A 27,121-nucleotide genomic window follows, 5' to 3' on the forward strand; every position below is an offset into this window, starting at 1 on the left:
AAAAGCAACTAAGCAACCAGATTCAAATATTAAAGTATAAAGATTTAAAATATATTTTAAAGGAGCAGAAGAACACAGGAGCAAAAATCAATTACATCAATTTTTAATTACATTCTTAAGTAAAACTTACTTTCTTAAGGTTCTTAACATGTATTCCCTCACTTCAATCAAAACTTGAATAATTTTTAGTACTTTTTCAAAACATGAAGAAAGTGGGTTTTGTTTACCAGGGGGAGGGGTCAGCACACCACAGCCCAGGGAGCTGGTCTGGTCTGCGGCGCAGTTTTGTGAAGAAGGTTTTATGGGAGGATGAGTCATGCCATCTGCTCGGGGCTGCTCACTCTGTCATGGCAGAGCTGAATGGCTGCGATAAGGACCATACAGGCCCCAGCCTCATGTGCTATTTGTCCATGTACAGAAGTGAGGCTCGTCGATCCCTGACCCATACTGACAGGACCTCACCACACCCAGAGGGAGCACTGTGTGGGGGAGAAAGCCTGTCCACACGCCAGCGCTGGTACCCATCCTTACCCCTGGGCCACCCATGACATGATTTTACCTCATTTGTTCCTAAACTGTAACTTCTTCCCATTCGTTCAGCAGTTATCAGTCACTCCACCAGTTCTCTAAGGATCCTGATTCCTCCTGAAGGGTTTTCTCTTCTGCCTCCCTCAGCAAAACTGTTCTATTTGCCATACTAATAACCATTCCTCAATATTCAAAGAACTTCCACTGAATCAAAATACATAATTCTGGGAATTCATCAACTTGAACCATGTTTTTCCTCCTTCTCGAGTACACCTTCTTTCCCCAGCTGGATTTTCTTCTCATTGTCTTAATTTAATGCCAGTGTTACAAGGCTACGCTGCATTTCCTAGGATGCTATGCACTTCTTCCCGCCTCCTAAACCAAATCTCTTTGAAAACAGTGGCAGCGCAGGCCAGCGCAGTGTGCAGGCTTCGCTTCTGGACACAGATCACAGATGGTGGGATAGAGACTCAGGGCTGAGCCTACAACCCTCCACCGCCAGCCCCACCCCTGCTGGAACATGACGGGCTCAGGAGAGCCTACAGTTTGTGAAGCGCCCACATCCTTTTTGATGCACAGCCTGATTTAAAAACTACTGTGTTAAAGAATACTGTTAGGCGTAAAAGTAAAAACATCTATCACACTCTGTAGGTTATTTATGAGCCAACTACTTAATTCAGCAAATGTCCTACCACTGTCCTAGGCACGGGGCATACAGTAGTGAGCCAAAAAGGCTGGGTCCCTTTCCTCACAGGGAGCCCAGTCGGGCTGGAACAGAAAGACACAGCCAGATAAACTAGGTACGTGCCCGGCACTCCCAGGCAGTTCTCTGGGTGAGCAGGCCGCACTGCACAGAGACAGGGAGCGGCAGTGGTTGCTTTTGTGCAGGGAGTGGCAGCAGGCTTTGGTGAGGTGACATTCGAGCGGTAACCTGAAGCAAAGGAAGGAGCAAGCCACGCATAAAGACAATAAGAATAGAAAAATGGAGAGGGGTAGGGGCAGCAGCTTACCTTAAACTGCTAAATTATTTAAAAACCTTCTACTTGATCTGTGGGGATCACCTTCCTTTCAAACAATGACAGATCAACAAAAGAGTAGAGAGCAGGGCTGTATGGATATGATCCAACAAACTGGGGTGAGTTGTTTAGATTTCTCCTTTAATCCAATGATTTCAGACAACTGAGATAACCACAGAATGACTCTGAACTGCTCTGAGAGCATCTTTTAAAGCTGTAGGTCTACGTCGTGGCCACAAACAAACATTACCACTCAGAGGAAGAATGGTAATCCAATTAGTAGTGTGCTTTTACGTTTAGGAACTACATGAAATATAAAAGTTACTTATTATTATATAAGAAGCTAATGTTAAAAAATTAGTTAACACCAGTTATACTGATGACAAGTAACGAGCACATCACTTAATTACAGCAGCTGATCCCTCAGTAGCATTTTTATTAAATACCTATAAGAGAAATATATATCCACATTTACTATAAGGAGAATATATATGGCCATAATATCCTTTTATTTGAAAAGCTGCTAAATAAACACTATTAAAATGTTTTCTTTTTAATCAAAGAACAGGTAAAATGAAAAGTTGGGCAGAAATGACTATATGTGTTAAACACTCAAATATAATCAGAATGAGAACCAAAGGGCAAAGAAAGAGTAAGCAATGGTGTGTGTACCTAACCTAGGTACAACAGCTTGCTTTGCCAATTCTAAATACCATTACAGGGGTATTTTATTAGTTGCACGTTGTTATATCCAGATAACCCAAAGAAACTCTGCTCAGATTTCCTTGCGGAACCTTGTAAACCGTGGTAGTAACACTGCACCCCTCAGTGTCCTCTCCCTTCCCAAGACTACCACGGCAGCTCACTGTGAACTGTCCCCCTGCAGCCTGCACTGGCAGCGTCACTGCCCACGAGTCTTTAGAAACCTTGAGAACGCAGTATGACCACTCCAGATGCTCTGGGATTCAGGAGAACATCTGCTGTCTGTACCAGCTATGCCTGCTTGAACTCCAAATTCTTTTCCATCACCAAAAATATAACAATGCTAAGGTAGAGGTAAAGACAGAAGCCCAATGAATAATTTAAGCCTCCTTAACACAATTCTTGGGACTATTCTCCTATAGATAAAAAAACTCTGAGTCACCTTCAGTTAAGAAGAGGGGTAGTGACTACCGAGCAGCGGCCTGTCTTTGTACCATGCCAGGGAAGAGGGCTGCAGGGAAGCAGTCCGTCAGCCTTCCGCCTTCCCCAACACTGGAAGGTGTGACCTTGTCTATAATAATGTGCACAGATCTGTAACTGAACGGCCTGACTGGAAGTCTATACGAGATGGACTTTATAATGGACAGAATACAGGCTTTGGATTCAGTCAGATCTGGGGGGAAATCCTGCCTCAGCCTCCTGCTCCTGGGTCATCTCGAGCAAGTTACTTAGTCTTTCTGAGACTCAGTTTGCTCAGACATGAAATAATACACAGGCATGAGGTAGCTGTAAAGATCAGAATATACTTAAGGTAATCAGTATGGGGCGACACACCTGGTGCTTAAAGCCCTGTTGACATTTTAATTGATTTCAGTGTCTTATAAAAGGTTGAAAGTAGAAGTAAATTAATTATGATAGTTTCTTTTATTACCATCAAGTTCACAAAAGTGATCCTGTGAGTCATCATATCTTGCCCAGTCAATGAAAGCTTCTTTGCTTTGATTGCTATGGGAAGGAGGAATAAAGAGGAAAATGATTAAGTCTGGAGTTGCGAATTTTGACAGAGTATTTTAGTATAATTAAAAATAGGATAACCTGCAGTCACTTCTTTATTAATTACATGGTGCCACAAATTCACTTAATGGTTACATGAAGGAATGATGAAGACACATTACAGGAATATGAAAAACACAGATATTAACTTCCGTTGGTATCTTCCTTTTAGTGTACAGCAACAAAACACTATCGAGGATGTTCAAGGTAGCACAGTTTGTAGAAGCAAAAAATTTGAGACAACCTAAATGTCCATCAGTAGGGGAATAGATAAGTAAAATGTAGTATATTTACATCAGGAAAACTATTCATTGGTTAAAAGAAAGAGACAAATCTCTGTTTTAACAGGAACAGATCTGGAAAGCAAATATGCAGTATAAAAAGTTGCAGAATGTTAAATACAGTATTATATCATTTACATAAAGGAAAAGTAAAATTGTATGCACAAAACTATACCCATGTGTGTGTAATAAAGGCAAAAACATGGCCTGGATATACACTACATTCACGACAGTCATGACCTCTGAGAAACAAGGAAAGAAAACAGGATTGAGGAACAGAACATGGGGGATTTAAATTTCATCTTCGATACTCCTCTTTTCTTAAAAAAAAAAAAATTGCAAGAGGTAGAAAATGTTAACATTTATTCATTTGGAATGGAGAATATAAGAGTATTTATTATCCATTCTCTTTTTCTAAATTAAAATTTTTTTCAATAAATAAGATAAATAAAACTAACATCATTAAGTTTATAACAATTATAGTACAGAAATACAAATCTAAGCAAATAGGGAAATGAAAAAGAATTTCTGTAATATTCCATTCCCCACTCACTGATATGTTCAGTCATTTTATACTGCATAATCCGAGACCATCTACAAATTATTTATGTTAGCCTTCAAAGGCAGGTTTGTCCTTAGAGCAAATAAGGAAAACTCCAACAAGGAGGGTATCAGGGCCTCCACAAGTAAGTGCAATAGTGAAAACTGCATGTGTACTGTTATGTGAATAGTAACTTTTATTCAAAATGTAACAGATAAATTGAATTACTATTTATAAAAGACTTATAGATTCAAGTTCCTTTTCCCATAATAATCAGAAAAGACAGACCCATACATCCTGCAAAAGCTGAGCAGTCTTCTAAATTTTTACTTTTTGATAGAGGCACTATTGATGAGTTAGAAATTTAGGAACGAATCAGCCAACAAGAGGAAGCCCAGCTCTCACAGTCTGCAGGATAAAGAGTAACTTCTTCCTTTGAAAAATTAGTTGAAACTTTAATGTTTTAAAATTGCAAGAAAAACAGGAGATTTCTGATATAAACAACAGAATTTTCTAAATATTACTAAAACAAAACTTACCTTAATGTGCTGTTAATTGCCCCCAGCTTATTAGCTTGCTCACAGTCTTCTAGCTCCCTGGTACTGTTTGCCACTTTCAAGTACTGAAAGGAAGTTCACAACAGACAAGTCTGAGTAGTAATCATTACCTTCCTTTTCATTTCAGGCTCAACTGGCAGGACAGGCAGTCTGTCAATGATAATATACACGAAATATAGACACCTCCAATTATTAACAAATATGAGAAATACAAGTGAAATGAATCACAGAGTTTTACTAATAAACAGGTTATGATTAAAAACATAATCAGCATGTTGATGATGATATAAACTCAACCTTCTTAGGGACGTCACTTCACAACATTTATTGAGAGCTGTAAAAATGCATAAACCCTTGAACCAGCAGCCTCACTATGGAATCCAAATCCAGAGCAATACTTAAAAACAGAAACTAAATGATGTGCGACCACTTTCCAAAGTTCTCTGGTACCGGCTCATGAGGCGGAGGTAGGCATACCCCATGGCCCGGCAATCTTATTTCTACTCCTACACCCAGAGGAACGCACATGTGTGCACAGTGAGACAGAGACAGAGATGCCAGGGCCGCCTGCTTGGGAGAGCAACACCAAAGACAGCTGAAATGCCCATGGATACGGGACATGGAATATGGTCGTACAATCGAACACTACACTACTGTCAGAATTAACTAAATCGACCTGTGAACAGAGACAAAACCCAAAAAACATAATATGCAGTAAAAATACACACTGAAAAAGTTTTAACTGGAATAAACACAAAACTATAGTCTTCAAATTTTTAAAAATTTCACAGAAAAGATCTATATACACTGTGGATGCTTATACAATAACGTGTAAAAGCAGAAAGTGTATCACAGCACACACACATGGACTTCAGAAAACGCCTCGCTTTGGGGAGGGAGGACACAGAATGGGGTTGGGGAGGAGTCCAGAAGAGACTGCGACTGTCTTTACACTGTTTATTTGTCTACTGGAGACCTGAAGCAAGAATAAATAAAAGGGAGCGAATGCAAACCAGAGGCCACTCGGGGAGAGAGCAATAGTGAAGAACAGCTGATGCCTCACAGTGAGGGAGGGCATAAGGACCTTCGCATGTATGCACGATGGCAAAAACTACATGTGTACTACGATCTAAAAACACGGGAATGACACAGTAAATTACAGCATATTCAGAAGAGGAAAGGCGTAATCTTTAGTAAAAAAAAAAAAAATAGCTTCATTCCATTTAAAAGTAGTAGGCTCAAAATATCTTGATAACTGTTTACCAGGCACAACATAATCCTGAATATGACAGACTGACTAGTTGAAACAGAAGACTAAAAATACGTACACGGTAACACACCTGTTGGGGAGGCCACCTGCTTTTGTAGCAACACTTCGTAATTCTTCTAGAGTTTCCAAAAACAGAACTGAAGCTATGTAATTTTAATTGTAAGAATATACAACGTCCATGCTTGCTGCAAAAATTAGGAGTTAGGGAGTTTCGGATAAAATGTGGCCGTTCTCAATCAACCATATTACCATTCCCTTCTGCAACCCCCGGGGAACCAGTGAATGGTGGGCTTCACCACACAAAGCAGAAGTACTCAAGGAAGAAAAGTGACTCACCTTTTTAGCACTCCCAGCTTTAATTCCGACAGGAATTTTGCTCTTAAAAGAACAACAACAAAAAAATTTTAAGCAATCTTCATTTTTTAAGACTTCTTCACAAAGTAGAATGCTATTGCTCTAACACAAAGGCTATTTTATTCCATGAGGAGAAAATGTACATTCATTCAAATTCTGTAATCATACTACCTCTCTGAGGTCAAAGGTAAAGAGTTACACCAATTCAGACCTGTAAATCACAGGACAGAAAATTGAATGACATACACAAAACCGCAGCATCAAACTCAGCTCTAATTTAAACTCCCAATGCAGTATTTAATAGTTTATATAATTTTTAGGTTTTTAAGATGACTAAATCACTTTTTCCATAAACTTCCTTACCACAGAAACAGAAGTTTTAAAATCTTCAAGATTATTTGAAATATGTTATGCTCGATTCATTTTTAATTTCTGCTCTAAACTGACATTTAAAGTTTAGGCAATTTTGCATTAATGTAGGCAGCAAGAGTAAGTTCTTTGGCCCTTATGATTGACCTAGGATCTACCACAGAAGAACTACATGTAGGTTCAACTTTTTTCCCTCCAAAGTCAATAATTCATTTTAGACTTAAATCTATGAATTATTACACTTAGTTTATCTTAATTTTAAACAGAAATCATATCTGAAAGCAGACAATCACAGGCTGATCCTCTGATCAACCAAGAGAACTGATTTTTGATGCCTGAATGTATGAGTTAGCAAATTAATAGAAAATTAACAAAAAATTTTTCATTTTTCATAAATTTTCAGAATATTTCAGAATATTCAGAATAAATATTTTCCTGGCAGGCTGAAGAATTTAAATAATAATTATCATTATAATAAAAGATTTTTTTCCTAGTCAATAAAAATGACCACATATACGATAACAAGGTTACTCGCTGCTGGCACTTCACCATTCCAGTGTTTCCTACCAGAGCCTCCAACAGAGGGCAGGAGAGAGAAAGCTATGAAACCCAAATCCACCAAGAACAGCTGTTAAGACCCCAAACTTAAATAGGGAATAAATACTAGCCAAAAGTACCCTCTGACCACTGTAGCGTAGTACGGTATGATAAAATCAAAATCTGCAGCAGCTTTTTAAAAGGTTTGATGCTAAATGCAATAATTTGCCTGAAACAAATCTTAACACAAGCCATCTGAAAATATGGCGGTAGACACTATAGATGAGCATCATGAATAATACACAAATCACAAAAAAGAATGAAAAGTAATTAGAAATATAAAGTTAATAACTAAAACCAAGCATGAAGCAACCCTGTCTGTTGCCACTAACACAAGCAATAAGTAGCAGTCTGAGAAGTACAAAATGAGGCAACCATCACAAATTCGACTTTGGATTATGGGATGCAAAATTTCACTCTGTATCATGACAAGTTTGGGTTCAATATGAAATGCCTACTACATTTCCCCCCAAAGACAGAGAAATACAAATATGGTCACATCACCTAAAATGACCAACAAAAAGCAACCAATTTTATCTCTGGGGCAAAAAAGGGAGGGAGTGGGATTGGAAAGGGAATAGACAGAAATTTTTTAATGCATCTAAATGTTATATGTCTTGTGTCCAGGATTCATATATAAATAAACATTTTCATTTATTCTTAGTAGAAACTTAAGACTAAAAAGGGTAACCTACCATAAACAATAAACATTTTAATGTAAAACAATTTAGAAATATATTCTGTATAAAGCCAAATAACTCTTGCAATTCAGCGAAAAAAAGGTAACTCAAGGCCTGGCTGGTATAGCTCAGTAGATTGAGCGCAGGCCTGCAAACCAAGGGATCACAGTTCGATTCCCAGTCAGGACACATGCCTGGGTTGTGGACCAGTTCCCAGCAGGGAATGCACGAGAGGCAACCATACATTGATGTTTCTCTCCCTCTCTCCTTTTCTCCCCTCCCCTCTCTAAAGATAAATAAAATCTTAAAAAAAAAAAAAAGGTAACTCAATTTAAAAATGAGCAAAGGTTTAAGAAGACATTTCGCCAAAGATGGCCAATAAGTAGCCATCAGGGAAATGCAAATCAAAACCAAATGAGATACCATTCCCAAGGATGGCGCAAATAAAAAAGACAGATGATATAACCACGGCTGACAAGTGCGTACAGAAATCAGAACTATCGTACACTGCTGGTGGGAAGGGAAAGTGGTGCAGTCACACTGGAAACAGCTTGGCAGTTCCTCAGTCAGAGTTACAATGTGATCCAGCAATTCCGCTCCAAGGTGTACGTTCAAGAGAACTGAAAATATATGTCCACACAAAAACCTGTAGCTGCATGTTCACAGCGGCATTATTCCCAGCAGCCAAATAGTGGAAACAACCCAAATGCCCATCAACAGATGAACAAACAAGACGAGGTGTATCCCTACAATGGAAGGTCGCTCTGCAACAGGAAGGTTGTGCTGTACACGCCAAAGTGCAGAGGAACCTTGAAAATGTTACACTAAGCGAAAGAAGCCAGCCACAAAAGGCCACATACTGTATGATTTTACTGACGCGAAGCGCCCATGGTGAGCTTGGAGACAGAGTGGATCCATGCTTTCCAGCAGGGAGAGGGACAGGGAAACGGTGATCGGCTGCTAAGAAGCCGGGGATTCTTTTCGGGGTGGTAACAACGTTTATGAATGGTGATGGCTGCGCAATTCTGTGACTGCTCTAAAAACCACTGAAAAACATTTTGGAAAGAGTTAATTTTATGGTATATGAGTTGTCCAATAAAGCTGTTACAAAAAATAAAATGTTAAATAACTAATTCAAGTTCATACTGAAATAAATAGCCAGAAAAATCTCTTGCTTATGGTAGAATACCAACTGATAAGCATGGAGGAAATGGAATAAGAAAATCACTATTTGGCAAACAGCACATAAGTAATTATTTCAGGCAGGAGTCATTGATGAATGCTAAAACTATAATGGTAAATATATAATGAAAAGTAGGAAATTTTCACAGGCCCAAAGACTTTTCCTACTTGATGGTGAAGAAATCTGGCAAACAGCACCTTAACCCAGTGATGAAGATGACATCGTATGACTCCCAACATGACACACTGAGGACACACCACCACAGCTATGGCATGCCCACTGAAAGTGTGTGGCCTGGGTCCAATCATTAGAAAAGACCAGAAAAGCCAAAATAAGGGGCGTTTTACCAAACAACTGGTGACCTGGAAGGGAGGGAGGGGGGCGCAGGAGGGAGAGAAGGAGGGAGGGAAGGAGGGAGAGAAGGAGGGAGAGAAGGAGGGAGGGAAAAGCCGAGCCGCGGGGAGACAGAGAGCTCCCGAGGGACTACTCCAGGTGGAGAGAGAGCTAGAGACACGGCATCCAAATGCCGCACGTGCTTTCGGGTCAGGAACTTTTTCCCTCTAAAGCACATTATTAAGCCAGTTGGCAATATATGATCAAGGTCTACAGATTAGAAATCAGTATTCCATTAACGCTAATTTCCTGATTTTGTTAATCATGCTGTGCTTAGGTGAGAGAATAATCTTGTTTTTAATGACATACACACTGAAATATTTAGGGGTAAAGGACCATGTTGGTAACTTACACCTAAGTGGTTCGGAACATAATGTTACTAAATATGTCATAGAGAGAGAATAACAAAGCAAATGTGATTAACATTTAGGGAATCTGGATAAAAAGTATATGGGAATTGTTTGTACCATTTTTGCAAATTTTCTCTAGGCCTGCAATCATTTCAAACTAAAAACTTAAAAAACACTATATTCTTAAAGGGAAATGAAAATAATATATTTTTGAAAACTTTCCCATTAGGAAAGACATTCATTCAGATGGGTTTTTCATATTTTTAAGACAACAAACTAGGCTAACTGGGTAGGTAACAAAACCAAAAAGTAATGTGAAAATATAGCTAGTAACTAAGTACTAATGAAAAAGAATATAATTAACTATGCTAGATGTCAGAAAACAACACCTAAAATGTAAACATTGCAGCCTTTTTTCCCTCACTGTAAGAAGATGAATTGGAGACCTAAGTCCAAGCCTGAAATTTCCCCACTTTATGTACTTTAATTCTCACTCTGAATTTTACATTTAAAGTCCAGCAGTGCTTTTTGTTGGTTTTCTTGCCTACGACATACGACACGGATCCCTGAAGCGTGGATAAGAGTAAGCCAGCCGCAGACCCATCCGAGCGCAGGCCCGATTCAGTGCCTTACCTCCGGACAAGGCTCCACGTGGCAGTCTTTGATGGAGCAGTGGCCGTCCTCGGCCCAGAAAGGACACGGTCGCTTCAGATTGACCTTGAGAGAGAGAATGAGTTAACGTGAGTACACCCGTGTCACAGCCCTGCAGCGCTCTCTTCAGTGTCCCCGCACTGGGCACCGGGGACGTGGGGCGAATGAGCAGAAGCTTCCTGTCCCCAGGTCAGAATTTAAATGGCTGCTATTCTCTAGACACCCAGATAAAATACCAATTTTTAAAATTAAGCGATGCCATTAGTCCTCTGACACTTCAGAAAAAGAAGAAAGCCAAGTGCACAGCTCATCTGGAGAAGTGGAAAGCATTTGTGGACTCCACACCTCAACGTCTCCCAAGGTCCCCGATGCCCCCATCACTGAATTGAGTGTGTCTGAGCCCCGCCATGGTCAGGGCTGGTGGGCTCTGGGGGGAAAGGCAGAAAAAGCACTCCCCTCCCCCCAAAACCCTCACCATCTGCTGGAGGGCACAAAATTTATATATTCGTATGTTTCTTTAATAACAAATTGTGCGGAAAATCTTGACTTTCTGATGGAAACCGCTGGGCTGGTGGCTGCAGACCACGGAGGAGGCATTGTTTCAGGACAGAGGGACGTTGGAGGGACAAATGTGTCTGGCTAAGGTGACAGACCTCAGACACTTCTGAGAAGTCACTGAAGTTTGGTGGGGGTGGGGTGGGTAGAGTGGCAGGGACTGAGGGAGGCACAGGCAAGGGACAGGTCAGGCAGGCCATTTTAACCACCGTGACAACCGTTCTAACCATGACGGGAAGACAGCAATTCAACAGGACTTGCAGAGGGAACGCCCAAGTCCAAGAGCAGTTTTAAGTCTTGTTTCCTCCCTTTCCACCCCCTTCACACAGCTCACAATCTGCTCCTCACCACCACCACCACCCCCCCCACTCATTTCTTGCCCAGACTGCTGCAAGTCTCTCTGCTCCCACCGCCTTCGATTCCCAAACAGCAGCCATAACCACCTCTCTAAAAAACATCATTCAGATGATATCCCCACTCCAGACTCTCCTGTGGCTCCCCAAAGTCTGCAGCCAGCTCACCCCGCCCTTGTCTCCTGCCATGAACCTCCCGGCCCTCCTGCTGGGCACCCATCCGGGGCTCCTTTCTGTCCCCAGGTGGTTACAGAGGCTGTTGGATCCTCCAGGTCCACTCCCCTCCTCTCATTCTGCTCTCCCACAGGATATTCACTGCCGAATTACTAATATGACCATATCTGTGCTCTTCCCTCCAGTGATTCTTGCCATCGCAGTAAATAGTCATTATTCCCGTTCCTTAAGCTAAAATCTTGTTGGCATCATCCTTATCTCTTCTCACCCCACATACACCACCTCTGAAAATAGGGTCAGGTCAAACTCCAAGTTCCTCCCTGGCCGAGAAGGCCCTGCAGGGTCTGCCCCGCCGCTCTCTGCCCTTGTTCACTGGCATCCTGGGGGTTCCTCAACCACAGGAGGCACCCTGTGGCCTCAGGGCCTTTGCTCCTGCTGCTCCCTCTGCCTGAAAGATCTGCAGATAGCTTGCTTTCTCACTCCCTTTAGGTCTTCTTCAAATACCACCTCTCAGTCTGCTATTTTAAGTTGCTAAATTTCAGGCTAATTTTTAATGCAGCAATAGATAATGAACACAGTGCAAGGAGAGGACTGCCGGAGACACTGTAGCACGCTGCTCAGGTCACCCCTCAGGAATGTTGCAGGCGGCCAGCCTGAAGAGAGCCACTTTGCCCAAGGCCCCCCACCCTGCCTGTGATGGCCTTCATCCAATGACTGGCGTGGGGATAAAAAGGCCCAGACCCGTGCCCTGGCCAGCATGATTCAGTTGGTTGATCATCCCCTAACTGAAAGGTCACTGGTTCAATTCTCAATAGGGGCATGTGCCTGGGTTGTGGGTTCCATCCCCAGTCCAGAAGCATGTGATTCCTGGTCTGGGCACATAAGGGAGGCAACCTATGGATGTCTTTCTCTGGCATCGATGTTCCTCTCTCTTCCTCTCTCTCCAAACAAGCAATAAAAAAGTATCCTCGGGAGAGGATAAAGATAAAAATAAAAATAAAAATAAAAATAAAGGCCCAGACCCTCCCTCAGGTGGTCACAGCTCCGGAAGGTCACAGAGGTGCCCACTGCGGCGGCACCACAGCTTTCCTTCTCCCTCCCCCACCCTGACTTCCTCCCTCCCTTGCCCTTCCCTCCCCTGGACGCAAGGGCAGTCCCTAATTAACTTCTCACACACTAATATGTCTCGGAATTGGCTCCCCATGGGATTTAGCCTGTGGCAACTTGTCCAGCTCCTGAAAAAAAACAACTACTGATATTTTAATAGGATCATATTAAAATGTATATATTAACTCGGGGGAGAATTAACATCTTTATACTACAAAGACTACCTGTCCATTTGGTCAGACTATTTTGTGCCTTTCAGGAGGCTCTGGAGTGTGCTTCTTGCCTCAGATTTTACACATTTCTTCCTATATATTTTATCCTCATTCATTGCTAATATAAATGGGGACTTGTCTTCTAGTATATTTTCTAACTTGTTATTGTTTGTAATTATGAACATACTGATTTTTACTGTTTATATCCTGCTATACATTTTTTTATTGTGTTAATTTTATTATTTCCTTTGACTTTTCTAGATTTACTTTTGTTATTTATAAGTGGAGATAGTTTTACTTACTCTTGAAACATTTTTGTCTCTAAAAATGCTTGCTTTTTCTTGTTTGGTTATCCAGGCCAATGCCTCCAACAGCTGAGGAGAGCGTGCTTCCTCTTAGTTCCTTAGTTCACTTAGTTCCTTAGTTCTAAGTGAAAATTCCCTCAGCGGCTTCCTGTAAGAAGCTGGCAATACTAATGTGAGGGCTCAAATGATCGTGTTAAGGGAGTACCCATCATTCTTAATTTATTAAATTTTCTAAAAATCAGGAATAGGTGTTGAAAATCTAAAGGCCTCATCCTTGCTCTTTTGGAATAAAATCCTCTTGGACACAATATGTTGTTAGTAATATGCTCAAAACCAATGTCATTAGATACCACTTCTAATCTCACATTCAGCCCCTAAGGCTCACTGGAGTTACCCTTCATACACAACAGGAAGTTGACTGTTTTCCTCCTCCTCCAACTCTACTACCCAGCCCCGCCTCCATGCCTCCTCTTCTCCTGGCTGATGCAACAGCCTCCTCAGTGGTTCCTGTATTGCCTGTCTCACACCATTATGGTCGGTCTGCTTCGTACAACTGTGCAGTAGCTCCTCATCACACCTAGAAAGAGCCTCTACATCCTCATGTTTACTAAGACCCCTGCTTGTTTTCCTCTGGCCCCAGCGCCTCTTCAGCTGGGTCTCCCTAGCTTTCCTCCAGCCACACCAGTCGCCGTCTCATTCCTCAAACACTGAACCCTTCCCACCTGCAGCTCTAGTCCCCTTCCCTGCTTGTTCTCCCAGGGACTGCCACGCCCACCCTTTCACATCAGGAAGCTCCCTGCCTAAGCTGCACAGCATGAATACCTTCAATACCGTCCTTCCTTGACCAACCTCTTTTACATAGGCTACTGACATTCCCCAACTCCATTATGCTCTATCCCCTACTCTGCTTTATTTTTCTCCATGGTAGTTATCCTATAGCCACATACAATTATATTTTATTCTTTACTCGTTTATTGTCTCCCTAATCAGAATAAAAGGTCCACAACGTCAGAGTCTTCGTCTTACTCTGTTCTGGACCCCCACCACCCAGAGTACAGCTAAATCAATGAATATGGGGTGAATAAAGAAACGGAATGGATACTGCAAGACAGAATTATACCTGCCAGTTTCAACAGCCAACTGACGAGCCAACAGAGGTATATAGTGTTGCTTCTGCCTGTATTTCCCTGCAGCATAAATATCTAAATGTGTTTAAAATTCACCTCTTCTCTTAGCTTTCCCTTTCTGCCCCTGTGATATTTAGAGAATACTGGTTAAATTTCCTTAGACCTGGAGCTGAATACGTTAACCAGATGGCTGCATTCTCCTCCTTGGGGAGAGGATATGAGTACATTCCGGTTACACAGGGAGGAATTTCATTACGTTGGTAAGAACATTTTAAAAAGTTCATGTATAAGGATACATTGTATGTTGGCTGGCCAAGGACCACGTTGTACAATAATTTTTACCTGTCCAACTTTCATTTTTTTTTTCTTCTGTAACATCCTGTAATTTCCCATTCATAAACAATTACTTCCTTTATATTAATGCAAATAGGACAGTTGTGGACCGCTCTGCCTGGTCCTAGGAATTGTATCTCGACCCTTTGTGGCTAAGGACGACCTCTGGAATGCCAGCTGCAGGAGACAAAGCTTATCTCTGGTAGCAAAGGCTGCCTCAGTTTCTCTCCCTGCCCCCAAAGCTTGGTTGGAAGTCAATGATGCGTAAGACCCCTCACAGCGGGGGGCAACCTAAGCCAGACTCTATCACGTGGGAGGCCTTCATGGAAGGACTGGGGTGGGGGGGGTGCTGCAACAAAGAGCAATGGACTCTAGCCCCCCTTCCCAGGCTTTGACAAAGCCTGAGTCCCCTTGTTCTCTGGGAGAAGTGCTTCCTGGCTGTAATCCCCTTAATCCTGAATACCTGATAGGGAGGGGTGCAGCTCCTTGCCTTGCTAGAGGTGTCCTGGGGAAAAATCTGGCACCACAAAGACTTGCTGATAAACCTGTGAAATCTGCTCTGCTAAGAGTGCTTTCATTCATATGTCAAGGGTTCGAGCAAGAAACCCTAAAACTCTGTTCCTGACAGACTGACTCATACTGAGATTTCTTTGAAATGTTATCCACTGTGTGATCCTTGCCGCCCTGTATTCCTGTGTATTAGAACCCAGTAAAAGGCCCTAGAGGAGGGGGCTCGAGGCCTTTTTCTCCCAGGAGAAACTGGCCGCTGCTGGCCTTTTTTCCCTGAGAAACTGGCCACTGCCCACGGCCTTTTTCCTCTGGGAAAATGGCCACTTCTCCTCCCCAAGCAGATTATATCATGTCTCAGTCATGATTACTCTCATCCGTGGTGGCTGGGGGGACTTGTGAGGAAAGTCCACATAGGACGGTTAGCCAAAGTGTCTTTCCCTCTTTTGGTCAAGGGATCACATGACCCTACCTAGACCACTGGGACCCTTTCTCCCAGGAATCTGACCCTTATATGAAGTGGTGGATTTGACCCAAAACTGTGGTGGTACCACAGAGAGTCATAGTCAGTAGCTCCTGCTCTCATTTCTGTCTTTTCTCAAGTACGCTGCTTCAGCGTGTCTTTCAATTTTGTGAGCTGCTCCATGCCTTTTTATAATGAAACTTCTACGCACAACACCAAAACAACTGTTGCTTCATTTGTAAAGCGCAGCTAATACTGACCCAACAGTGCTCAGTACAAATAGCGAGATACTCATTCATTTAGTCAAATATGTGAGTGCCTACTATTGACCAGGCCCGTGGGGACACAGAAAGAGAAGATACGACCCCAACAGAGAGGAGTGAATAAGCGAGGGTGACGACAGACTGCGCAGATATGGGATCTGGGTGTTCTGTGAAGGGGTGACCTTCGGTAGAAGTGACACTTCCTCCACTGCACGGGACTGAACCGTATGTCATTGGCGACAGTCAACTGCTGTGATCTGTAACAACTCCATGTGGTTAAACCTAACTGTAGAAAGAAAACAGGAGAAAGCAGCTACAAATGCAGATAGATTTATGGCATTAGGGTGAGAATCAGAAGAAGCCATTCTGAACTACCTTATTTGCATGGAAAATGCCCAGAACCCTGGACACTCTATTAAATACAGTTTCTTTAGGCATCCGTTACTCTCAGAAGTGTCTGTGGAATCTGTGTTCCTAAGGCACTGTGTGTAGAGGAGAAACAGTTACCTACTCTGGATACTGTTGGTGCTGATGGGAAAAAAAGGATGCATTCCCTAATTTTTAATTCTCTAACTTGTTATCCTTCTGCACAACTTAAAACCACCAAAATATTGGATTTTTTAATCCTCAGAAATATATTATTTTTAAAGATTTTATTTATTTATCTTTAGAGAGGAAGGGAAGGAGAGAAGGAAACATCAATGTATGGTTGCCTCTCGTGTGTCCCCTGCTGGGAACTGGCTCTGACTGGGAAACAAACCGCGATCTTTTGGTTCACAGGCCCGCGCTCAATCCAATGAGCTGCACCAGCCAGGGCAATCCTCAGAAATATTTAAAGAACTAAAGCCTATATAGAATCAGGATAAAAGAGAAAAATCATGCTCAATTTTTAAAATACACTAAAAATTAAAGAACTTATAAACCTAATCAAACACTTAGAACAAGAGCACAGGCAAGGCCTGAGAGCAGCTTTTAAATAAACTACTCTTCTTAAATCTAACCTACTGTTCTTACACTTTGACTACTGTCCTGAAGTTTAAACTGCTGTTCTCTCCCATGCTGCCTCGCGGCTGCTGCCTTTGCGCGGTCTCTCCGTACAGAGTAGACTGCCATTGGATTTAAGAACCAGTCCTGCAGTATCACGGGGGGCCCCGTTCGGCCTGCATCCTCAGCCGGGTCGGTGCCTCCCGGGGAGCCACCAGTGAACGTCTACTGTGCTGGTCCCTTACACAGGGAATGGCACTGGCACGTGACACTGCGGTCAGCTCAGCTCAGAGCCCGGGCAGGTGTGTGTGAATGGCAGAACCTCAGTTACAAGGCTGCCAACCGGGTCAGTCTGTGGCATTTCAGCTTCTGTGGAGGCTGGAGTCTCTGCCTCACAGTCCAAAGTGAAGATGAAGAATTTCCCAAACATAGGGAGAGGGTTCAGATTCTAAGCATTCCAAAAAGACTAATAGGTTTTCTTTTATATATATATATATTTTTTTTAAATTTTATTTATTTATCTTTAGAGAGGAAGAGAAGGAGAGAAGGAGAGAAATATCAATGTATGGTTGCCTCTCCTGAGTCCCCTATACCGGGAACTGGCCTGCAACCCTGACTGGGAATCGAACCGCAAACATGTGGTTCGCAGGACCGCGCTCAATCCACTGAGCTACACCAGCCACAGCTTCTTTTTAATATATTTTTAAATATTTTATTTATTTATTTTTAGAGAATGGGTGGGAGAACGAGAGGAGAGACTAACAGGTTTTCAGTATAAGGCTTAATACATTCCAAGAGCAGATATATGGAGTTGGCCGAGAAGTTCATTGGGTTTTTCCCACGATGACTCTAGTAGCACTTAGTTGTCTTTAACCTCACTGGAAACAATTTGGTTAGATTGTATTGTGACAACTATCATATCAGTGTGCACTGAAAAAACTTGCCAAAACTGGAGAATTTTTGTGTAGCCATTTTAATATTGAAGATGGAAGAAAATACATAACATTTCTGGCATATTATGCTTTATTATTTCAAGAAAGGTATAAACACAACAGAAATGCACAAAAAGATTTGTGCAGTGTACAGAGAAGGTGCTGTAACTGATCAAATGTGTCAAAAGTGGTTTGCAAAGTTTCATGTTGGATATTTCTCACTGGACAATGCTCCACGGTCGGGCAGACCAGTTGAAGTTGACAGTGATCAAACTGAGACATTAATCGAGAATAATCAACGTTATACCATGAGGAAGAGCACCAACATACTCAAAATATCCAAATCAATCAAGCTATTGGTGATAATGAAAATTGAATTTTTTATTTTATGGAAAAAACTATATGGACTTTTTGGCCAACCCAATACATACGGTGCTGAGGAGAGTCAAAAATGCATTTTCAAAAGGGTAATAAAAGTCACATGAGTAGACGGGTATATAAAAATCTTTGGTAGCAACAGAATAAAAAATTATAGCCATACCTTGTAATAACGGAAGTAGTCTCGCTCTTGCAATTTTTTTATTTTGGGGAAGATTTTGAAGGTGTTAAAGTTATCGATGCTATCAATATCACACAAGCAATCATCCAGGACTCCAACGACCTAGAAAGAATATACATACATATAAGTTAAAATAAATAAATGATGTTTGAATCTGACAAATCCATACTATTACATAAAAAGATAATTTGTTCATTCAAATTAGCTAGGAATTGCTAATTAAGATACATAATGAAGTAGTCACTTACTTTTTACTATGGTCAAGTCAATAAAACACAACAGAAGGATTAGATGCACCCATTCTGAAGAACTAAACATTTTTGTTTAGTGGTCAGCTTAACAATAACCCACAACCTTTGGACCAACTTGCTTAGTGGTAAAAAAGAAAGATATTGAATGAGTTTTTCCTTTGCTCACACACGCATCAAATCCAAGCAGTTGTTGGAGTGCCACAGCAATTTCTTCCAAAACTAACCTACAAGTCACGGACCAAGCGACGTGGCTGTGGTGACCCTGGCTTTCTTTCAGACGGCCGCTTACAGAACACCGATGCGGCAGGCACGGTGCCAAGAGCAGTACGTACGTCATCACGTTCTCTAAATACCCAGTGAATAAGCATATCCCCATTTTACATTTAGGGAAATTAAGGCTTAGCAGGGTTAAAATAATTTTTCCAAAGTAGGAATGAGACTTAGTCCCAAGTCATTACACTTTAAAACACATGCTCTTGTCCACTACTCAAAGTATCCATTCATGAAAGAAAAACTGGGTTTTACAAAGTAGTTCAGAGTCCGAAAATTCCATAAAACATTCTTCAGCTTATTTTAAAATGAGACTCACTGAGAAGCACGGCTTACATGAGACTTCAAGAATTATGCTAAATAAAAAATGCTAATCCCAAAAGGTTCCACACTGTATAGTTTCATTTCCATAACATTTCTGAAATGACAAAATTCTAGAAAGGGAGCACAGATTACTGGCTGGCAGAGCTTAGGGCTGGAGTAGTGGATGGGGCTGGAGTGGGGACAGGGGCAGGAGGGCTCCATGCGATGGACTTGCCTCTTACCAGCACCGCGGTGGTGGGTACACAAACCCACATGTGATGAAGGTCTGTGGAACCCATATATACACACACCAATGAGACAAGAACAACGGGAATACAAATGTAAAGGCCCCGAGGCAGTAAGCTGGCCCAATGGTGTTGAGGAACAAAGAAGAGGACTATGTAGTAAGTAAAAAAGAATTAGGAGACCACTGTAAGATTTTGGCTTTCACAAAGTCATGTTTTCTCACACCAGCCACCTCCCCAACACTGACTGGGTGCCCATTCAGCTCTGCAGGCATTAGGCATGAGCAGAGTAGAACCACAGGCCTGGGTGCCAGAGGTCACTGGGCCAAGCCTAGCAGCAGACAACTGTAGGGTGGGACCTCAGCCCCAGGAAGACCTTTCCTCCCCCAGCATCTCTCCGGTCAGGTGTTGCGGACCCCCGACCTTTCACATCCAGACTGGTCTGGACCCTCCCCTGACCTTTCCTCCCCTAGTCATTCGGTAGACCACCTTAGAGGAGGAACAAAGGGGCTGGAGAACAGCCTCACTCCACTCCCACACAAGCCCTCGCACCACTCACTCCCTTAAGCATTAAGCTGTCAAGATGATGAGGTTCTGACTGGCATCAAATAATCTGACTAACAAAAGCCTCGGGTCTGCTGACCACAGAGTCAGAGTTCTGGTCCAACTGGAGATGACGGTTAGGCCTCGGCTGTGTTTCAGCTCCAGGCCCAGAAAGGCAGCCCGGCCAGGCAGGACGATGCCATGGCTGACCTCAGGACCGGCTGCCCTGGTGCCGACCAATCAGTAGAGACCACGACCACGAAAGGACACACCTGGAAAGCTGATGGACTCTGCTACTGGGATCCTCCCCTGGGACCTCCCCTAAAGTCCCCACTTTTAGAAAACAGATAAAAACACTCAGGACAGAGGACCCAGCATGGCTGTCATGCCTGTGCCTTTCCCCCACTTCCTTCCCCCAGGCTTGGTCTCTACCTCTCTTTTTCTTAAACTTCGAGGGCCTTTCTTTTGCCTCTGGAACTTGTTTCCCGATTCCACGCAGCCCAGCTGGCTCACTTCTTCCACAACTCACTTCTTCTACCTCTGTGACTTTCTAAAATAAACTTTTACTTGTATTTGAGTCTTGGCTCCAAATTCTTAGCTGGAACTCAAGTACCAAGGTTGCTGAACCAACATCCAACCACCAGTACCATTCTGGTGCTATTCTGCTGCTAATAATACATACTATCTGCATTTCGAGCAAAGCCCACAGACCAGAGGCTCAGTCACGCAGGGCTTCCTCTAACTTAAAGGCTGGTCTCAAACCTCAGGCCACCCACACTAGAGGACTGTAAACCCAAGTTTCCCGTGACTCCCTTCTCAGGTTTGATAATATGCTAGAGTGGCCTACAGAACTGAGAACACTTTACTAATGTTCTCTGGCTTATTGTGAAGAATGTAAGTCCAGAACAGCCAAGTGGAAGAGATGCACAGGGCAAGGTACTTGGAGGTGCAAGGCAGCGATTCTGTGTCTGTGAGCCACCCTCCCACCAAGTATCTGTACTACCAACCTGGAGGCTCCTTAAAACTCATGTTTTTTCCCCAGCTGGTGTGGCTCAGTGGACTGAGAGCCATCCTGCAAACCTAATGGCTGCTGGTTCAATTCCCAGTCAGGGCACATACCTGGGTTGCAGGCCAGGTCCCCAGTTGGGGGTGTGCAAGAGGCAGTTGATCAATGTACCTCTCACACATTGACATTTCTCTCCCTCTTTCTCCCTCCCTTCCACACTCTCTAAAAGTAAATACACAAAATCTTTAAAAATATATATTGTCCTGAAACAGGAGTCTCTTCATGTCATTTCTCTGAATAAAAAACAATTTTTTTAACTTGTGTTTTTAAGAGCTTTTACAGAACTCCATCTCCAGCAGGCCTGCCCCATCCTGGAGGTTAAAAGTCCCCGCTTTCTCATCACTTAGTCTTTCCAGAGCAGTCCCGCCCTGAGGCTACCCAGGGGTACTCCACCTAAACCACCAGCATTAGCATTAACTGATTAAAAGGGGCTTTTATGAATAACAAAAGGCACTCCTATCCCTCAGGAAATTCCAAGGGTTTTAGGATCTCTGTGCCAGAACAGGTGACAAGGACCTAATACATTAGCGGATTACACCGCACTGAGTGACACAGGAAGCTACTACTGTCTGTTTAAGCAGACTGTAAAAGGAACATGAAGGACAAGGCAAGGAAGGAAGGTTTCTCTTTTATTCTGTATGATCAAGCAAGATAACAATTCACATAAGTGAACAAGTGTGATAACATGACACTTTAACAGAGACCGAAGTGAGCCAGTGAGCCACAAAAATGCATGAGAAGACTATGCTAGGCATCCAGGCCTCGAAACAAGAACACACGTGCCTTGTTTGAGAACAGCATGTTTAGTGGGAAGACTGGAAGGAGCAAATTTGAGGGAAAAGATCAGGAATTTGGTTTCTGGTACATCCAGTATGAGAGATCTAGTAATCATCCAAGTGGAGACAGTGAAAGGTAGTTGGATATTCGGATCTAGAGCTAAGACTCCTAATGTGGAGATTCTGAAAATCAATATATCTATCTATCTATCTATCTATATATCTATGTAGATATATAGATAGATAGATAGATACCAATTAATTTATATGTAATATAATCAATATATAATCATTTATATATATATATATAAATCAGTTTTATAACACACGCACGCGTGTGTTACAAGGGAGGAACATGCAAGGGATAATGAGAACGACTGGACTGCAAGAATGGAGGAAAATCAGAACCGTATCCCGAAGTGAAAAGAACAGAGAATTTCAGGGAGAGGGGTGAGAATCTGCTGCTGACACATAAGCCAATGTGTGAAAACTATGGGCTTTGGGAAGACGTTCCTGCAGCCCTGACAAGGGCAGCCCCGGGGAGCGGCAGGGGCAACAGTCTGCCTGGCGTGGGCTGAAGACAGGGCCAGCACAGGAGAGACGGAAGCAGCTCTTTCAGGTTTTTTCTACAGAAGGGCCTAGAAGAATATACCAGTCAGAAGAAATGGGTAGGTCAAGAGAGAACTTTAAAACAGTAGAAGGAACAGCACGTCTTATAATGACAGTAATTGTCCATTAGAGAAGGAAAAATTGATTATCCAGGAGAACGAGGACAGACTTGCTTGAGCCGGGTCTCTGAGATGGGAAAGGGGGATTGGCCTGTGAGCATGAACTGTTCTCTACAGAAATAATCGACAGAAGTCGAAATAGGTGGGCACAGAGACCGCAGATGCACAGATGGGGTCACTCCGTTACTCCAATTCGGTTAGTGATGTCTAAAGCGGACAGTGAGAATGAACCACGTGCTGCAGGCAGGCTACGTAGAAGGAACGAACAGCAAATGCTGTCTAGTTCAATAACCCTGTCTTCTGCCAGATATACTCGGCTATTTAATCCATCCACTGAGTCTTTCATTTCATTTCTAGAACTCTTTCATTGTTGTCATCTTTTTGGTCATTCTTTAATGTGGTCTCTTATTGCCTTTTTATACTTTCAAATCTCTTATTTATACACATCGAACAATTTAAAATTACATCTTATATTTTCAGAACCTAGGTCATTATGGGTCTACTTTTTTTTAAAGATTTTATTCATTTATCTTTAGAGGGGAAAGGAAGGAGAGAGGGAGAGAAATGTCAATGTATGGTTGCTTCTCGTGTGTCCCCTGCTGGGAACTGGCCTGCAACCCAGGCATGTGCCCTGACTGGGGATCGAACCTTGATCCCTAAGTTCACAGGCCCACACTCAATCCACTGAGCTACACCAGCCAGGGCCTCTACTTTTATAATCTATATTTCTAATACCTCATTAGTGGTGCCTGTATGTTTTGTGATTTTTGACTGTCAGCTGCTACCCTTCCCAGCACTTTACCTCCAATAATTCTTTAGGACCATGGTTGAAAATAAACTCCTCCAGAGAGAATGGATATTTTTTTGCCAGTAAGCTAGGGGCATACCAACCTGAGCCTGCTAGAAATTAAATTTTCTACCTGAACCCTTTCCCAGCACAGGCGGCATGGATTTGGCCTGCAAACCTGTGTAAGTAGTTCCTGGTTACAAATTCTCAGGGAGCTTTTCCTCCCTCCCCAAGCAACTTTCCTTCCTGTTCCCTTACTCCCAGTGGGAATCATTTCTCACTCATCCATATGTTGAGGATGTAGCCCTTTGGAGTCCAGGCTTTAGGGTAAGGTCTCCTTTTAGTTTCCTCTCCCTGAACAGATATGGCCTTAGGTCTTGTTCATTCCACCCCACACAGCTGTTAAAGCAGAAGCTGGAGGTCTTCGGGGTTGGGGAAAATCCCCAGGGTAATGGACTAGAACGACAGTGGCTGAGTCCCAAGGTTATATATGGCTTTCCTTCCGGGGCAGGGGTGGGGTGCTCTGTGTATTTCTGGATTTCATGCCACCTCAGAAGTGCATGTAGAAAGATTTTAAAATACATCCAACTGAAACTACTTCTTTACAGGAAGACTAACTTGTTGTACCACCTGTCTGCACTGTCTTTGCTTCCTAGGGCTTTGCCACACACAAAACACATTTGCATTTATAAGAAAACGGGGTTGAGATATACAAATCCCTATTATTTTGTGTGCTTGAAAATAATTTTACGCTTTTATTGCCAAAGTACATCTCAGTAATTTTTTGTGAATAAAAGTATTTTTTTAATCTACTCTTCCCTTTACGCTTTACTGTTCTGCTTCCAACTTAGCATATGGAACAAGAGTAAAAGAGCTGTCTCGGTTCCCCTTTTTCATTTTCCTGGGTTTCCTGTACGTTATTGCTATACCAAAGCAGCAAGCACACTGGGATGTGCTGTGCGGATCAGAAAGGGCCCACTGGGACTCTGCTTCCCCTTGTTCACTGACTTAGTAAGTGTGATGTTTTGTCATGTGAGCTCCTTGAACTTCAGTCACCTCAAGAGCCCCATTTCTGAGACATATCAAATAAAATGAGAGAATGTATATTGTAACTTGTTACAGACTAAAGTACTATCTAAAATATGACCAAACGGTATATCAGAAAGTACCACCAGAAACAAAAACCAAATGTATTCGTGTTTGAAGATTGTTTGGCACAATGCCATTGTGAATATGCACAACTCTTTAATTTCATTGGGTGAATGAAATGAAAATTACATGTTAACTTGTATACAATAAAAATGAAAGGTCAGATGCAATTATGAAGCCTTAATGTACATAATTAGTGATATGTGGAGAAACCAAAGAGAGAGAGAAAATGAGAAAATTTCATGTTAAAAAAATATCTGAATGTAAATTCCACTCAAAAACAAACATCCAACTAGTAACTAGAAAGTAATTTTGCCCAAGTCTGCTTTTCATAAGTCTGGTAGGTATGTCCACATTTCCACTATCTCTATTTCAGTATTTCCCAAGTGGGCTTGGACAGGTAGTTTGAAGGATAACTGTGCTGTAGTTACCCGCAAGGCTGTTTTAAAATGCTGACTCCTGGGGTCAGTCACATCTGGAGCCACTAAATCAAGATATCTGGCAGAGGGGCCAGAGAACGTGCATTTTTAACATATTCCCCCAAACCAAAAGTTTGTCCCTTTTGTTTTTATCAAATCATTTATTAAAAAGTATTCAAACATGGGCACAAGTAGAATATTCAGGCATTCTGGGAGTTAGTGCAGAGCATCAAGGGCCATGAAAAAAGTGTCTGAATAAAGTCAGAAAAACATGTTTACACGGTTACAGTCAGTTACCTGGAATTTTTCTTAACAATGAGATTTAATTGCTTCAAATCACATCTCCCCTGGTTATCGGGCCACCTGAGCCACCTTGTTCCTCTCTCAGTTCTGCCACTTTGCTGCAGGTGCAAACAGCAGCACCTGGCACCAGTCTACCCAAACTCGACTGTGTAACCCAAAGCAAACATGCCTCTTAAGGACAAAGATCTGGTCACTAACCCTCCGATTTCCAGCATGTTGGGAACACCTGTAATGTAAGCTTCGCAAAGGAAGCCCCGAACTCTGCTCTGGGGCCACTGCCGCCCTGCTGAGACCGCAGGCCGACCCAGACCCCGGCTAGCACATGGGTGCACCTGGGTGTCGCCAGGCAGAACGCACAAGTTGATGTGACACGGTGGTCCTTAGCGGGGGTGACAGCCAAGAGACGCTCTAATTCGGCGGGACGGGAGTCCCGTCCCCTCCCGGTCCCCTGGGCTCCCGCAGGCCACCGGCCTCTGTCTTCCAGTCCCCTCAACTCTCCAAGGGCGAGGGGGGCGTTTCAGCGCGGATGTTTTCGCTCCGGTCCCTCCCGCCTCTCTCGCCGTACTCTAGCGGCGCCACAAATCAGCTCCAAACGCACACCTCCCGGCCCTCATCCTCTTCCCCTTCCCTGCCCGAGTGTCGCCGCCCCGCGCAGCGGCGCTTCCTGGACTCCTGTCAGGTCGCCCGCTACCCAAAGGCCGCCCGGCCTCCCCACCATCGCCGGCTCACCTGGGCCTCGACGACGCCCCGGAGGAGGCTCAGGGTGACCAGCAGCCGCACCGCGGCCGCCCCCCGCTCCGCGCCGGCCCGCCGGGTCCCCCGGCTCATGCTGCCCGCTCCCTGCACCGCGGCCGGCTGGGCCCCGAAGGGCTGGGGAACCGTGAGCGGCCCGAGGGACGACCCGCGAGGGCTGCGGCCGCCGGCGGCTAGTGTCCAGGGTCAGAGGTCCACGAACCCCGCAGCTGCGAGTGAGGCGGCGAACCCAGCGCACGCACCACATCCCCAGGGGCCCCGCCCCTCGCCGGGCCCCGCCTCGCTCCAGGCCCCGCCTCCTCCCGGCCCCCGCCCCGAGCGCGGGGCCTTGTGGGAATTGTGGTCCGAGCATAAGGCGGGATCGCGGAGGTACAAACCGGCCTGTGCCGGTGCGGAGTCGCTCCGCCTCCTGGGGCGGCCTCCTCGGCGGCCAATGAGGCAAGACCACGTGAGCTCCAAAACACAAGGGGCGAAGGCCAGGATTTTAGGAGGGACGTCCTTCCCCTTGAGGTTGTCCTGGAAACAGGGCCTGGTCCACGGTGTCGTCTAGCCCGACCCCGGGTTCGGCTAGTACCCACGTACGTTAGCGACTTCGACTTTGAACCCGAGGCGCTTTCTCTGACGCTGGCCCGTGGCCTCATCCAATCCTGGGGCCTGGTGAGGCCCCGCGGCTCCGGCCCCTCTTTCATTTGATGCGCCCCCCCCCCCCCCCCCCCCCCCCCCCCCCCCCGTCATCCTCTGCCTGTCCGGCTCCCATTCCTAACAGGAAGCACGTTAGAGAGTGAAAACGAACCCCAATGTTCAGAACGTAGTGTGGGAAGAGGGACAAACGCACAGAAAAACTTGTGATGTAGACAGTGCTCGGCACCCACCTGTAAATATTCTAGCTTATCATGTGATTCTACACAAGTTACTTAATATCTGGATGCCCCAGTTTCCCTGTCTTTATGTGAATACGATGACCCCATTCTCAAAAGTTGTTGCAGGATGACATAACAGAAGGGTTCAATCAATGATAGGTGCTATTAATTTTATTAATAGGCTTGACCTCCAGAGAACTAGAAATACAGCACCTTTAGTGTGTATTAGGTACCCATCACTTCTGTAACGAATTACACAAATTTATAGG

General features: G+C 43.7%; 1 protein-coding gene across 4 annotated transcripts in view; it reads right to left on the reverse strand.

Moving 5' to 3' along the window:
* The window catches only part of ERO1B (endoplasmic reticulum oxidoreductase 1 beta), a 45,835-nt gene extending 19,586 nt beyond the window's left edge, over positions 1-26,249 (reverse strand). For 2 of the 4 annotated variants that reach the window (XM_053667876.1, XM_037168159.2), the window contains exons 1-6: positions 25,969-26,248; positions 18,382-18,501; positions 10,508-10,591; positions 6,285-6,326; positions 4,661-4,743; positions 3,178-3,251 (exon numbers count right to left, since the gene is read on the reverse strand). In XM_053667876.1, the coding sequence (XP_053523851.1) occupies positions 3,178-3,251; positions 4,661-4,743; positions 6,285-6,326; positions 10,508-10,591; positions 18,382-18,501; positions 25,969-26,067 (502 nt within the window). In that variant the 5' untranslated portion in view covers positions 26,068-26,248. Of the gene's footprint in view, positions 1-3,177; positions 3,252-4,660; positions 4,744-6,284; positions 6,327-10,507; positions 10,592-18,381; positions 18,502-25,968 lie in introns of all 4 variants that reach the window. The other 2 variants (XM_053667875.1, XM_037168158.2) reach the window with 1 other exon arrangement.
* Positions 26,250-27,121: the final 872 nt, after the last annotated feature.

The sequence above is a fragment of the Artibeus jamaicensis genome, unplaced genomic scaffold, assembly GCF_021234435.1.
Source record: "Artibeus jamaicensis isolate MK-2021 breed Jamaican fruit bat unplaced genomic scaffold, CSHL_Jam_final contig_473, whole genome shotgun sequence".
Lineage (NCBI taxonomy): Eukaryota > Metazoa > Chordata > Mammalia > Chiroptera > Phyllostomidae > Artibeus > Artibeus jamaicensis.